This window comes from Lepidochelys kempii, chromosome 2 (genome assembly GCF_965140265.1).
Source record: "Lepidochelys kempii isolate rLepKem1 chromosome 2, rLepKem1.hap2, whole genome shotgun sequence".
NCBI classification, from domain to species: domain Eukaryota; kingdom Metazoa; phylum Chordata; order Testudines; family Cheloniidae; genus Lepidochelys; species Lepidochelys kempii.
The window spans coordinates 43,270,191-43,285,206 of NC_133257.1; the positions used below are offsets into that span (position 1 = coordinate 43,270,191).

The 15,016-nt window shown below is 41.9% G+C and overlaps 1 protein-coding gene across 5 annotated transcripts in view; it reads right to left on the bottom strand.

Annotated features, from left to right (window-relative positions):
- Nucleotides 1–15,016, bottom strand: part of INTS8 (integrator complex subunit 8) — a 72,119-nt gene that overhangs the window by 33,749 nt on the left and 23,354 nt on the right. For all 5 annotated transcript variants that reach the window (XM_073330539.1, XM_073330535.1, XM_073330538.1 and 2 more), the window contains exons 10-12: nucleotides 14,739–14,880; nucleotides 8,942–9,012; nucleotides 4,322–4,497 (exon numbers count right to left, since the gene is read on the bottom strand). In XM_073330539.1, the coding sequence (XP_073186640.1) occupies nucleotides 4,322–4,497; nucleotides 8,942–9,012; nucleotides 14,739–14,880 (389 nt within the window). The remainder of the gene's footprint in view (nucleotides 1–4,321; nucleotides 4,498–8,941; nucleotides 9,013–14,738; nucleotides 14,881–15,016) is intronic.

Genomic DNA, 15,016 nt, shown 5'->3' on the forward strand with positions numbered 1-15,016 from the left:
GATGGGGGATATGCGACAGGGGGCCTGGACCTATCTGAGACCACCACAGTCCAGTCACTCTTAGCAGTCAAGCATGGGTGAGCCGTATGCAGGGGAAGGAATCCCAGGTAAGTATGTGATTGTTTTTTCCCACTACAATGATGTACTGATGGTGCCCCAACTTAACATGATACAGCTATTGACTTTTCATTAATTTACTCATATTAGAAGAGGCAGCAGTACAACAGAGAGACAGAGCTGTCATTTGCTTTTCATTCCCCTGTAGAGTTAGGCAAGGGGGGGACGGGGACATCTGGAGCAGTTTATGTACACAAGGATGTTCCTTGAATCCTTCTGAGAGGTCTCAAATGAAACTTTCATGGAGGTACTCTGCAACCCTCTCCCAAAGGATTCTAGGTATGACAGCCTTACTTCTTCTCTCTGTCAGTCAGCAACAACTTCAGCAGGCACCACTGTAGTACACAGGCTAGCAGTATACAGGCCTCGGCAGCTTCGGGGTGCCAGCAGAAGCTGTGCTTTCTGTGCCTGTGTTACCCTCAGGAGTGAGATATTAGCTACAATCACCACAGTCTGTGGAAAATGGCCTGAGCATGCAGTGCAACTGCCCTATACTCAGTTTCATGCAATGAAGCAATTCCCTCAGCCCCTGGGAGACCATATTCACCATGAATGGTGCTGTACAGAAGCACTCCGAAGCAGAAATGTCAATAAGCATGTCTTGTTTAAAACTTCAGGGGAGTAAGGGAAGGGACTGCTCAATTTTCACTTTCACTTTTCATTGTGACTATATTGACAATGGCACCTCTGTGTTTTATCTACAGCTGCTGCTATTGCAGCTTTGAGAGGTTCCTACTCCACACCCATAGAATGCTTGAGAGAGATAAGGCTGAGAAAGAAAAGTACTCGGAATGACAGGTTCAAGGATATCCTGCGAGCCAGTGCTGCATCAGATTGTGAGCAAGGGGCCTGGAGGGTGAACACTGCAGATAGCCTGGAGAAGGAAAGAGTAGACACGAGAAAGGCCCTGGAGTCCCAGAAGGAAAAGGAGAGTCAGATACATCAGGACATAACAGGGCTTCTCCGACAGCAAACAGACGCTGCAGACTCTTGTGGACCAACAGGTTCAGCAATCATGGGCTCATCTTTGGACCTACAGGTTCAACCATCACAGGCTCACCTCCTTTTGCAGTGCATGGAGAACTCCATTACAGTACCTCCTGACACCCCCCTTCACCATGGTATCAGGGGCCACATCTCTAACCCTACCACTTGACCCTGAGCACCATTAAGGACAATCACAACTTCACATACACTGACCTGTGGAACTCCTTGTCTGAGGAGGCTGGGACTATAACAGGGTTTAAAAGAGAACGGGATAAATTCATGGAGGTTAAGCCCATTAATGGCTATTAGCCAGGATGGGTAAGGAATGGTGTTCCTAGCCTCTGTTTGTCAGAGGGTGGAGATGAATGGCAGGAGAGAGATCACTTGATCATTACCTGTTAAGTTCACTCCCTCTGGGGCACCTGGCATTGGCCACTGTCGGTAGACAGAATACTGGGCTGGATGGACCTTTGGTCTGACCCAGTATGGCCATTCTTATGTTCTTATGACCTGTGAAAGCCATGATTGAGGTGTAGGTAAAATAGTCATGAGTGTTCTTTCCCTTTGTTAATTTCTGCTCCATTAATTTAAGTTTTTAATGTATTTGCTTTTAAATTGCACAGATTTCTTCTTGGACTGGTTTTATTAGTGAATAAAACTCTAGGATTTGGAAAATAATTCATATTTGTTAGTTCACAACATACACTGCAGAGTGCCTAAAAGTTCTGAAAGCATCTACTTGTTACTGTATAGTGTGAAACAACTCAGTGTCCATGACAAACAGTGTAATCATCATAAATGTAAAATAAGCACAGCAAAATTAATAAGTGCATCGACAGTGTTATATTCACAGATGTACACCATGCATCACACAACTCCTAACAGGCACCAAAATAGCAGGACCAGGTAAAACAAAGTCCACCATAATGCATTACTGTGGCTCACTGTTAAGAGTACTCTTTCAAGGCCTCTCTTAGCCATATAGCTTTGCAATAAACTCTTCCAATAGCCTTTGTCTCTGGCTGCTCAAACTCAGCAAACAGCTACTCCACCCCCACTGTCCAACGCAGTGGAAAATTCTCCCCTTTTGCTTCACAAATATTATACAGGACACAACAGGCAGCTATAACCATTTGGATCAGAATTGAAAAAAAATCCCATCTTGTGATTAAACCATGCCAGCATCCCTTCAATCTATCAAAAGTGCATTACACTGTTATTCTGCACCTGCAGGGCTGGTAGTTGAATCTTTCCTTGCTGCTTCTGAGGTGACTGATATAAGGCTTCATGAGCAAGAGGGGCAAAGGATAGGTTGGATTCCCCAGGATCACTACTGGCATTTACCACTGGTGATATTTAATGGCTGGTCAGGAAAGAAAGTGCTTGCTTTCAACTTTCTGAACATTCCTATGTTCTTAAAGTTAAAAGAGACATGCACCTTCCCTGACCAGCCAACACTGGTGTCGGTGAAGCATCCCCAGTGATCCACCAATGCTTGCATAACCACAGAAAAATAGCTGTTTCTGTTGAGTTAATCTGCTGTAAGGTGGTCTGGTGCCAAAATAGGGATACGCATATTGTCTATTGTTCCAATACAGTTTGGGAACCCTACTGCTGCAAATCCATCCACTATACCCTTCAAGTTGCCGAGAGTCACAGTTCTGCATAGCAGGAGACGATTAAATGGCCTTGCACACTTGCATGATGATAGCGCCTCCAGAGGATTTTCCAGCTCCCATATGATTTCCCACTGACCACTAGCAATCCAGTAATGGAAGTTTCCACAGTGCAATTGCCACTCACTTCTCCACTGTCACTGCACCTCTCATTTTAGTGGCCCTGCGTTGGAGGGCTGGGGCAAGCTTGGCACACAGATACAGAAATGTGGCCTTGCAAACCTGAAAGTTCTGCAGCCACTGCTTGTCATCCCAAATCTGCATTACAATGAGATCCAACCAGTCATGCTCATTTCTCAAGCCCAGAAGCAGCCCAGAGCTGCTCTATAAACGTCACCAACAACCTTGCATTTGTTCTCATTATGTCCCACAGCAGTAGCTCTGCAAATACCGAGGATTGTGCATCCTGTGCTTGCAACACTTAGGACAATAGAGCAGAGCTGTGCAGGCTCCATGCTTCTACCAGAGATGGCAGACAGTGAGGATGCCTGTAAGGATTTGTGGGATTTTTAAAAAAAGATGTGAAAGTTATGGGATACAGGTGACATTATGGGATGGAGAGAGTTGCATGCTGGGAATTTGATCCCTTGCTCACAGTCACCCGTGTGACTCATTTCTGCCCTAATATGCATTGCCAAAACTTTCCAAAAGATAGCACCATTGGATGATGGTGGGTTTCACACTGGGACACTTATTCATAGTGTACTGCACTATGCATTAACACAAGCACTGCTGGTAAGTGCAGTAGCACTTACGCAAAAAGCCAAATATGCACATACACAAAATGATATACTAACTGTGGTGGCTTTATGCTGACATAACTTGCATTGACCAAAGTTTGTAGCATAGACATGGACACAGACTTATCTTCCCTTGGTAGTTAAGAAGGGCCAAACCCAATAACTAAATATAGAACAGAATGCTGCAAAAACTGAAATAATCTTGTATTTGAATCTGAGACTTAATTAGGCAAAAATGAGATTAAACTGATATATTAAGAGAAAGCTCTCCAAGTATCTAGCTACTCATCTTTAAAGTTACTTAAATATTATGTAAAAACAAGCACTAATTTAAAACTTACCCTTAGTTTTTCAGTCAAGGATGATGAGAAGGTCTAAAACAAAATCTAAAAGTTTAAGTTACATAGGCTTTGTCTGCACCAGAATGAGTTTGCTGGTATAGCTATACCAGTAAACCCTCTTAACCCAGATGTAGCTTATATTGACAAAAGAGTGCTTTTGCCAGTATACCTTATTCCAATTCCCCAAATGAAATAAGCTATACCAGCAAAAGGAATTCTTTGCTGGTGCAATTGCATCTACAGTAGGGCTTTGCAGGAATAGGGTGTGAAAAAAAACAAAACACACCCTTAACTGACATAGCTATCCCAGTAAAAGTGTAGACCCAAACAGTCATTGACTAAAGATAGGAATAATAGTGTCTGAAGTTTTTCTTTTTAAACATGCATCAGAATATTACTATCACTTTGGCCATAAAAAGAAATACTTTAAAGCATTTAGAAAACTTGCTGGGAAACAGACCTGGAATATCATAAAACGAAGTCACAGGTTTAGTGCACAGATTGATTCGAGGTGATCTTTTCCTCATTTGATCAATAAGCAGCTTCCTTTCATCATCTTTCAGTAAGGTTATGAACAGCTCATGAGAGGAAATCATGAAGACAAGCTGAAGATCTTCCAAACTCAAACACATATTCCTGAGTAAGTTAAAAGTTAGTCAGTAGCTGGAAGATTACTTTGAAGTAAAATAAAAGTTTTTATTGCTTACATGTGACATTTCAAATAACTTTCTGTGCTTAATAATAATGCTATTATTTCCATCTACAGATAAAAGATTTCATTCATTCCCTTTTGTGATTCGTTTGTTTATTTAAAGGCTTTTTTTGGTCAGAGCAATATCCAGCCATAGCACAAATGTTAATAAACCTATTTCCACAATGTCCTGTAAGGAAGGTATTTTACTGATGGGGAACTGAGACACAAAGTAACAGACTGTCCAAGGTCACAAAGCTTGTGGCCATGATGAATTACAAGAAAAATAACTAGATTGTTTTCACTTATTTAAATTATAAGTTTCTTTTTTAAAAATAAACTTGTTTAAAATGAAATCTGAATTTAATACAAAATATGCTAAGGCCTAAACTTATTGACATCTTAAAACATCTAAATAAAAAATAACTATGCTTTTGGTGGAATTATGATAATCAATGGGACATCATAATAGCAGGGTACAAAATACATAAGAACGACAGTAGGGTTGTGCTGGTGGGGGAGTGGAACTATACGTGAAAGAGAACAGTCAAATATTGTAAAAATCTTGAATGAATCAAACGGTAACACAGAATCTCTATGGATAGAAATTCCATGCTTGAATAATAAGAGTACAGCAGTAGGAATATATTACTGACCTCCTGCCCAGGATGGTGGTGAGGATTATGAAATCCTCAGGGAGATCGGGGCTATAGAAATAGAAAAAAAAAATATAGGGGCATTTCAACTATCCCCATATGGACTGGGTACTTGCCACCACAGGATGCAGAGATAATTTCTAGACACCATTAATGACTACTTCTTGGAGCAGCAAGTCCTAAAACCCACAAGGGGAAAGGCAATTTTTTATTTAGTCCTAAGTGGCTTATAGGATGTGGCCCAAGAGGTGACTATAGCAACCATAATGTAATTAAATTTAACATCCTTCTGGGAGCCAGGAGGGGGAATACCAAATAAGCCCACCACAATAACATTTAACTTCAAAAAGGGGAACACCACAAAAATGAGGAAGCTAGTTAAAAGAGTAGTTAAAAGGAACAGTCACAAGAGTGAAATGCCTGCAAGCGGCATGGAAGCTTTTTAAAAACACCGTAACAGAGGCTCAAGTTAAATGTACACTCCACACAAAAACAACCCTCTCCCCCCACCAAAAAACGGTAAGAGAAAACAAAAAATGCCACCATAGCTGAACACCACAGTAAAACAATAAATGAGGAAGTTAGAGGCAAAAAGGCATCTTTTAAAAACTGGAAATCAAATCCCATATTTCAAATGTTTGCTCCTGTGGTAACACCCACAAGGTATTTAGCCTGCACATCTTAAAGGGACTATTCAAGTTAAATGGCTCATCGAGGAACACAACTCACAATGGACCATGGGAGACGTTTATCTACACTTAATGGACTTCCCTGTGATGGCCTCCGCTATGACAAAGTGAAATCATGCATGGACAAGTGACTTGCCCATGCGACTCCAAATATCATCTTGTTACCTGTAATTTTCCACAGTGAGATCAATCTGCTTCCCTTCACTTAGCAGAAACTATAAAAAGCCCTGAGAACATCTCCATTTTGCCTCTTTCCTGCTCAAACCTCTGGACTATGAACTTACACTAATGGGAGCATTCTAACCAAGGGACTGAGGACCTTCCAATGATTTAGAAGAAACCAGAGACTTAATCCAGCAGTTTATTCCATCACTGCTACAAGCCTGATCCAAGAACTTTGCAATTACTGCATATATTTGATTCCTTTAACCAATTTTAACTCTCACCTTTCTTTCTTTTTATAAATAAACATTTAGATATTAGATACTAAAGGATTGGCAACAGTGTGATTATTGGGTAAGATCTGAGTTATATATTGACCTGGGTATGTAGCTTGTCCTTTGGGATCACAAGAACCCTTTTGTTTGATGAAATTCGTTTTGAATAACCACTCATCATTAAGTCTAGTGTCTGGGTGTTGAATCTAGGAATGGAATACCTAAGGAGTATGAATTTCTGACTTCTTGTTAGCCGGCGTGGTGAGACAGAAATTTACTTTTGTTGCTGGTTTGGTACATCTCATGAAGGATAACCACCAGTTTTGGGATGTGTCAGCCCTTTTTCCCCTAGCAGTTTGTCCTGAATTTGGTATTCTCAGTTGGGAGGCACAGTGACACAGGGGTCACCCAGTGAACTTAATAGGCTGTAGGTTTATAACACACAAAAGGAAGTACTTCTTCATACAACACAGGCAACCTGTGGAGGACAAAAGTATAACTGGGTTAAAAAAAGAATTAGATGAGGTCATGGAGAATAGGTCCATCAAAGGCTATTAGCCAAGATGGTCAGGGATGCAACCCCATGTTGTGTGTGTCCCTAAACCTCTGACTGCAAGATTATGGGACTGGACGACAGGCTATGGATTACTTGAAAATTGCCCTATTCTATACACTGGCCCTGAAGCATCTGGCATTGGCCACTGTCAGAAGACAGGATGCTGGGCTACATGGACCATTGGTCTGACCCAGTATGCTTATTCTTTTGTTCTCATTAAAGAGCCTCTATCAAAAACCTAAAGGCTGCTTTTTTATAAAAAAAAAGCCGAACACCTAACTTTGGAGGTTGAGCTCTATAAATATGGCACAGCAGGTCATGTACTCTATTACGGGATTGTTTTGCTTAATAAAAATAAATTTTATATGCTGTTTACTTAAATTCTAGTTACCATCCTAATGTGGCTTGACACAAATTGTGAGCAAAGAGTTAATTCGTAAATAAGCAATAAATCAGTCACCATTTTCTTACACAGTAAATATGTATAATTCATATTAATAATCTGAAAATATTAAGCTACGTATTTGCTTCAATAAATGTACAGAGTTACAGCGTACCCTCCTAGGTAGCAAACCAAATCCAGTGTAAAGGCGGTTTAGTTTTAAATCAACGTGTTTTAATGGTTATATCAACCAATGAGAATGCAGCTTTCCTTAGAAGATTACTGCAGTACTACTGGAAAAGTTGATTCACATCAGTTATTTAAATTGAGGCTTTCTACTTGGTGATTTAGGTCATAATTTCAATTTCTGATTTAAATTACTTTGGTTTAAATCAATCCACCCTTTTTGTGGGAGAACCAGGAATGGAATCCAGAATTCCTAATCAGGTGCATTTTTTGTAAGGCCTTCTCTATATTACAAATGCTTTGCCAGTATAGCTATGCTGGTAGCGTCCCCAAGGAATGTCTACGCGGGGATTAAAAAAAACCCTGTGGCCAGCCCGGGTCAGCTGACACTAGCTCAAGGGGCTTGAGCTCCAGAGTTGAAAAATTGCTGTGTAGATGTTTGGGCTTGGACTGGAATCTGAATGTCTACACAGCAATTTTTAGCTCCGCAGCCCAAGCCCTGTGAGTCTGAGTCAGCTGACCCTGGGCCAGCCGTGGTCATTCCACAGGTCTTTGATCCCCGTGTAGACATACCCTTAATGTAGATTCAGCTTATGTGATGAAAGGAGTTTTTCCTGTCAGGTTAATAACACCACTAATGTTGACAGAAGCACTCTTATATTGGTGTAGCTGCATCTACACTGTGCTTTTTTGCCGGCATAGCTATGTTGGCTAGAGGCTTATTTTTTCCACAAAAATTTAAATGCAACACATTTGTGTGCGAAGAGTTCAATCTCCTTTCCGAGCTAAGTGAAGGCCAAGATTATAAGAGGGTTCAAAAAAGAACTAGATAAATTCATGGAGGATAGGTCCATCAATGGCTATTAGCCAGGACGGGCAGGGATTGTGTCCCTAGCCTCTTTGCCAGAAGCTGGGAATGGGTGACGGGATGAATCACTTGATGATTACCTGTTCTGTTCATTCCCTCTGAAGCATCTGGCATTGGCCACTGCTGGAAAATAATATACTGGGCTAGATGAACCTTTGGTCTGACCCAATATGGTTGTTCTTATGTAAGAATTGATTGTGATGTATGGAGTGTTGCATGAGTATTTCTGATTAATTATAAACAGGATTTTGAAAATGTAACCCTTGGGGTGAGGCAGCAGTTGAGCACTTTCACAATGATCCAAGAGATAGTTCCTACTCTAGCAACGGAACAAGGGTGTGCTGTGGATGGCATCACGCTCAGGCCCAGGGGAGGTGGCATCATGCATTTCTCTAAAGTGACCAACCCCTATGCCTTATTCAAAAACAATCATCCATGAGTTCTAGATGAACCCACATCCAAGTATCCTTCACCAGAAAGCATGGGACACAGGGCAAAAAGAAAAATGTTGCCCTCTTTGTCTAATTTTTTACCTGCAAGTTCATGTAACATTAAACATACCAAGATAGTATCTATGCATTGCACAGTGCAAGCAGTCTCACATCAGGTACTTACTTGAGAAAAGCTGCCATTTTTCTTTTCAAAGATTCTGAAGCATGTTCTAAGTTTATTGACCTTGAACAAACCTAGAAAATTTAAGAGTTAAATCATTAAGCATCACTAGGAATTCTGAATTTTCATTGGTTATATACAGTGTTAAGAGTTATTTCCACAATTTTCTGTTCATTCTCTGGTAGCAATGAACATCATGTAAATTTTCTCTCCCTGTGGAGGGAGGCAAGCCATCTAATATAGCCCATCCTCCAAATACTGTTGCTGTTACAGTCGGATCAGAAAGCCAATCATTAACCCTGTCTATAAAAGAGGTTAACTTGGGAGCATGTAATGAATCACATGGCGATCTCTAATACCCAATTCCCTTCCTGAGCCTAAAGCTGGTGTCTGTAAGAGCCAAATATGAAAATTACATCATCTATGCTGCTAAAATCACCGCAAAAGCAACAATCTAGCAAACTATAAAAGCAACCGCTATGTAACAATCAAGTCCACTTAACTGAATTAATGATAAAAGTGAAATATTTAGGTGAGTCAGTTCTATAGGTACAAAACCCCTGTGTACCTACCAATATTAACAGAAACTTAAGTAACTTTTCATGCTTAATTTAATTATCAGCAATTCAATCATTTTATTATATCAGTTTGAAAAAGATAAAGCTTATTTGTCAAAAATGGATTAATTTCCATTGTCAACTGGAAATAGAGACTGCTGCTGGATCAATGGGGGCTGGTGCACAGTGCACTTTTATCTGGTTTTTGCTATAGGTTTGAGATAAGTAGTTACTACTCATTGCACAGGAAGTGGCTTACATTAGCAGACAAATAGAGACCTGGGAATCAGCAGCAGAGTGATAAAGAGAAACAAAAGAGCATGAATTCAACTCAGGCACAGCTCACTACCTTCCAAAGGCTGCAATAGGTGTCATCCACAATTAAAGGCCACATTTGCAATAGCTCAGGGAAGCTTCATTGGAAGAGTTGACTAATCTCTGTGAGGAACTCTTGAGAGGAGAGAGATTTTAAATGCTTTTGTTCAGCAGATCCGTTTTTCTAAACTTTATGCTGCTCTTACACACAGTCCAAAATTTTTAAAGAAAATGATCAGAGCAACTGAAGTGAGTGGTTTCAGAGTGGTAGCCGTGTTAGTCTGTATCAGCAGAAAGAACGAGGACGACTAACTAATTTATTTGAGCATAAACTTTTGTGAGCTAAAGCCCACTTCATCAGATGCATGCAGTGGAAAATACAGTAAGAAGATATACATACATACACACACACACAGACCCTCCCCCACCATGAAAAAATGGGGGTTGCCATACCAACTCTTAACAGACCAAACGATTAAGGTGGGCTATTAGCAGGAGAAAAAAAAACGTTTGTAGTGATAATCAGGATGGCCCATTTCAAACAGTTGACAAGAAGGTGTGAGTAACAGTAGGGGGGAAATTAGCATGGGGAAAATAGTTTTTAGTTAGTGTAATGACTCATCCACTTCCAGTCTTTATTCAAGTCTAATTTAATGGTGTCCAGTTTGCAGATTAATTCCAGTTCTGCCGTTTCTCGTTGGAGTCTGTTTTTGAAGGTTTTTTTGTTGAATAATTGCGACTTTTAGGTCTGTAATTGAGTGTCCAGGGCGGCTGACGTGTTCTCCAACTGGTTTTTGAAGGTTATAATTCTTGACGTCTGATTTGTGTCCATTTATTCTTTTGCATAGAGATTGTCCGGTTTGGCCAATGTACATGTCAGAGGGGCATTGCTGGCACATGATGGCATCTATCACATTGGTAGATGTGCAGGTGAACGAGCCTCTGATAGTGTGGCTGATGTGATTAGGCCTTATGATGGTGCCCCTTGAATAGATATGTGGACAGTTAGCAACAGGTTTTGTTGCAAGGATAGGTTCCTGGGTTAGTGGTTCTGTTGTTTGGTTGCTGGTAAGTATTTGCTTCAGGTTGGGGGGCTGTCTATAAGCAAGGACTGGCCTGTCTCCGAAGATCTGAGAGATTGAGGGATTGTTCTTCAGGATAAGTTGTAGATCCTTGATGATGCACTGGAGAGGTTTTAGTTGGGGGCTGAAGGTGATGGCTAGTGGCATTCTGTTAATTTCTTTGTTGGGCCTGTACTGTAGTAGGTAACTTCTGGGTACTCTTCTGGCTCTGTCAATCTGTTTCTTCACTTCAGCAGGTGGGTACTGTAGTTGTAAGAATGCTTGATAGAGATCTTGTAGGTGTTTGTCTTTGTCTCAGGGGTTGGAGCAAATGCGGTTGTATCTTAAAGCTTGGCTTTAGACAATGGATCGTGTGGTGTGGTCTGGATGAAAGCTGGAGGCACGTAGGTAAATATAGCAGTCAGTAGGTTTCTGGTATAGGGTGGTGTTTATGTGACCTTCACTTTTTAGCACCGTAGTGTCCAGGAAGTGGATCTCTTGTGTGGACTGGTCCAGGCTGAGGTTGATGGTGGGATGGAAATTGTTGAAATCATGGTGGAATTCCTCAAGGGCTTCTTTTCCATGGGTCCAATGTCACCAATGTAGTGCAAGTAGAGTAGGGGTGTTAGGGGACAAGAGCTGAGGAAGCGTTGTTCTAAGTCAGCCATAAAAATGTTGGCATACTGTGGGGCCATGCAGGTACTCATAGCAGAGCCGCTGACTTGAAGGTATACATTGTCCTCACCCATAACTATTTCACATTTGGGGACAAAGTCAAAGTTCAGCCACCAGGTTTGCCGTGACATTATCAGGGATACTGTCCTGACAGTTTGTAGTCCATCTTTGTGTGGAATGTTGGTGTAGAGGGCTTCTACATCCATGGTGGCCAGGATGGTGTTTTCAGAAAGATCACGATGGATTGTAGTTTCCTCAGGAAGTCAGTGGTGTCTCAAAGATAGCTAGGAGCGCTGGTAGCATAGGGCCTGAGGAGAGTCTACATAGCCAGACAATCCTGCTGTCACGGTCCAATGCCTGAGATGATGGGACGTCCAGGATTTCCAGGTTTATGGATCTTGGGTAGCAGAGGGAATACCCCTGGTCAGAGTTCTAGGGGGTGTGTCTGTGTAGATTTGTTCTTGTGCTTTTTCAGGGAGTTTCTTGAGCAGATGATGTAGTTTCTTTTGGTAACCCTCAGTGGGATCAGATGGTAATGGCCTGTAGAATGTGGTGTTAGAGAGCTGCCTAGCATTTGGCATGGCAACCCCCATTTTTTCAAGTTATCTGTATATCTATTTATCTTCCTACTGTATTTTCCACTGCATGCATCTGATGAAGTGGTCTTTAGCCCACAAAAGCTTATGCTTAAATAAATTGGTTAGGCTCTAAGGTGCCACAAGTCCTCCTTGTTCTTTCTGCTGAAGTGAGTGGCCATCACATGTGAGATTTCCATATGTGTTTTCAAATATGAGTGCTCCTTACAGGACTGTCGAATTAAAGTAAGCTGGAAATCCATCATTTATACAGTTTTTCTTTAAAGGGCACTTTTCTTTTATGTTCTTGCATTTTATTACACTGCCAGTATTGCTTATGATGTTATTGACTGTTGCCCAGGAAACCTAGAACCACCTCAAAAAGCAGTTTTGCGAGTTTCATATGTTTTGTTTGTAAAACGCTATGCTATTACTGATTTGGGAGCATGAGCAGTTTTAATTTTAGCTTAACCCAAAATATCATCTTAAAAAGTTAAACTGTAAAGTTTTAACTACCTGTAAAAAATACAGGGTTATACCCTGAATATCCCAAGTGTAAAGGTAGGAGGGGCATTTAATGTAAGTGATTATAACAAAACCCTTCAAAATTTGTGGACTGCCAACTCATTCTCCATGAAATACTCCAGCATGCATTATACTGGACATAGCACAAAGTACCACGTGTCAAAACCAACAGGAAGGAAACCAACAAAACCACTAGAAGAAAGTAGATATGGGGCTGAGGTAAGTGAGTTTTAAAAAATGGTTTTAGGGTAAACAACAACAAGCCTAAAGCTACTTAACAAGGGAATGAAAACCCATTTCCTTAACTCGCTTCAAATATAATTAAACTCCGTCCTTCAGAAGGATTCCATGCTGGCTGTGCAACCACTGGCATAGTTTTTGCTGAGACAGCAAACAGAGTGAGAGACAGTTGGCTGCCACTTCAACAGTCCTTAAAAATAGCTAAGCTTTTGTATTGAAATCGGAGGTCTTCCTTTTCAATCGGCACATAACAAACAATCAGTACCTGTACTGATAGGAACTTGCAAGTCACCTCTGTAAGATGTTCTGTGGCATCCAATTCTGGATTCCCCCAGAAATCATGTTCCCACTTTAAGCAGACTCTGGCTTCCAGAAAGGGTATGGTGGAATGAAGATCCCTCCCTTGACCCTACCCAGCTCATTGGAGGGAAGAGTCTCAACCTTCCCTTTTTCCCTCCAGTAACCCACGATGTTGTATAGCGGAAGGGCTGCTCTTCAATATTTCTCCTCTACATTATGAAGGGGTCTCCAGCTTCTGTTCTTCCAACTGTTTCTACTAGGCCATGTTGGGAAGTTCAGAGGACTCCCCCTTCCCCGCAGTCGCATTATTCTTTCCAACCTGTAGAGAAGACCTGGAGTGAAGCCTCTAATTCTTGTTGCTAGGGACACACTCCATGGTTCGCTGCAAAGGTCTGAGGAACGAGAGACTTCCTACTAGATCAGGGGTGGGCAACTTTTTCACTCAAGGGCCACATCTGGGTATGGAAACTGCATGGCGGGCCATGAATGCTCACAAAATTTGGGGTTGGGGCATGGAAGGGTGCTCCCGGCTGGGACCGAGGGGTTTAGATGGTGGGAGAGGAAACAGGGCTGGGGCATGGGAGGGGACAAGGGTGCAGGCTCCGGGTGATGCTTAACTCAAGCAGCTTCCAGAAGCAGCAGCACGTCCCTCCTCTGGCTCTTATGCGGAGGCATGGCCATGAGGCTCTGACGCTGCCCTGTCTGCAGGCATTACCCCTGCAGCTCCTATTGGCCGCAGTTCCCAGCGAATGGGAGCTGTGGGGGCAGCACTTGGGGCGGGGGAGAACTGCAGAGCCCCCAGGCTGCCCCTGTGCGTGGGAGCTGGAGGGGGGACATGACGTTGCTTCCGGAAGCCATGTGGAGTGGGGCAAGTCCCTGACCCCGCTCCCCGACAGGAGCTTGAGGGCCAGATTAAAACGTCTGGAGGGCCAGATGCGGCCCCAGGGCTGTAGTTTGCCCATGTCTGTCCTAGATGCTCCCCTCTCTGGCTCCTGGAGTGGCACTAGGGGATCGGGAAGAAACCTTTTAAACCTTCTTGATCACTTCTCTGCTTCCCACTTTAGCTCCACTGAAGGACTGTGAGGAGAAAAAACAAAAACACTTCCCTGTCTTCTCCTTCCCTCCCCAGCTCAGTGAAGGAGTCTTGGAGGACATCAAATTCCTTCCCCTGAATGCTCTTCTACTCCCCTCTCTGGCTCCTCTCGGATCTATACATTTTCCAGGACAATTCTTCATAATTTAGAAATTAAGATAAATATTTTTTGTTTAAGGATAAACAGGGCAATGTCTAATTAAACTTGGAAACTTTGGCAGCTTCACTGACAGAGTTTGGAGAAATGGGTACCTCTGTTCCTGAATCAAAGAAGTGAGTCAACTATCAACACAGAAGTGGGACTGTCTATATACTGAACCATCTGAAATGTACAAAGTAAGCTCAAAATTAGAGAAAAACATTTTCACCTCTAATCTTTCAGTTTTAGAAATTTTACGGTGTTAGAAATTAGATTTTTCAGTTAACAGTGTCCTTTCAGTCTCAAGACTCACATCTTACCTCAAGAAGAAAGTCTATTTTCTCTTTGTTCGGTTTAAGAAATAGTTGGTTAAACTGAATACCAATTGCTCGACCCTGCATTACATCACATACAGTGTTGCATGTACAGATTCTGAAACAGATTTCATCTAGAGCATCATTCCTGCATGAACACAAAAAACACAGTAAGATTACAGACCTTCTTTGACCGCCACGCAAAGGGTATCTAGACAGAATAACAGATAACCACCAGCATTTTAAGCACCGTGCTGTCTAACATTGCTCTGAGCATGTCCATA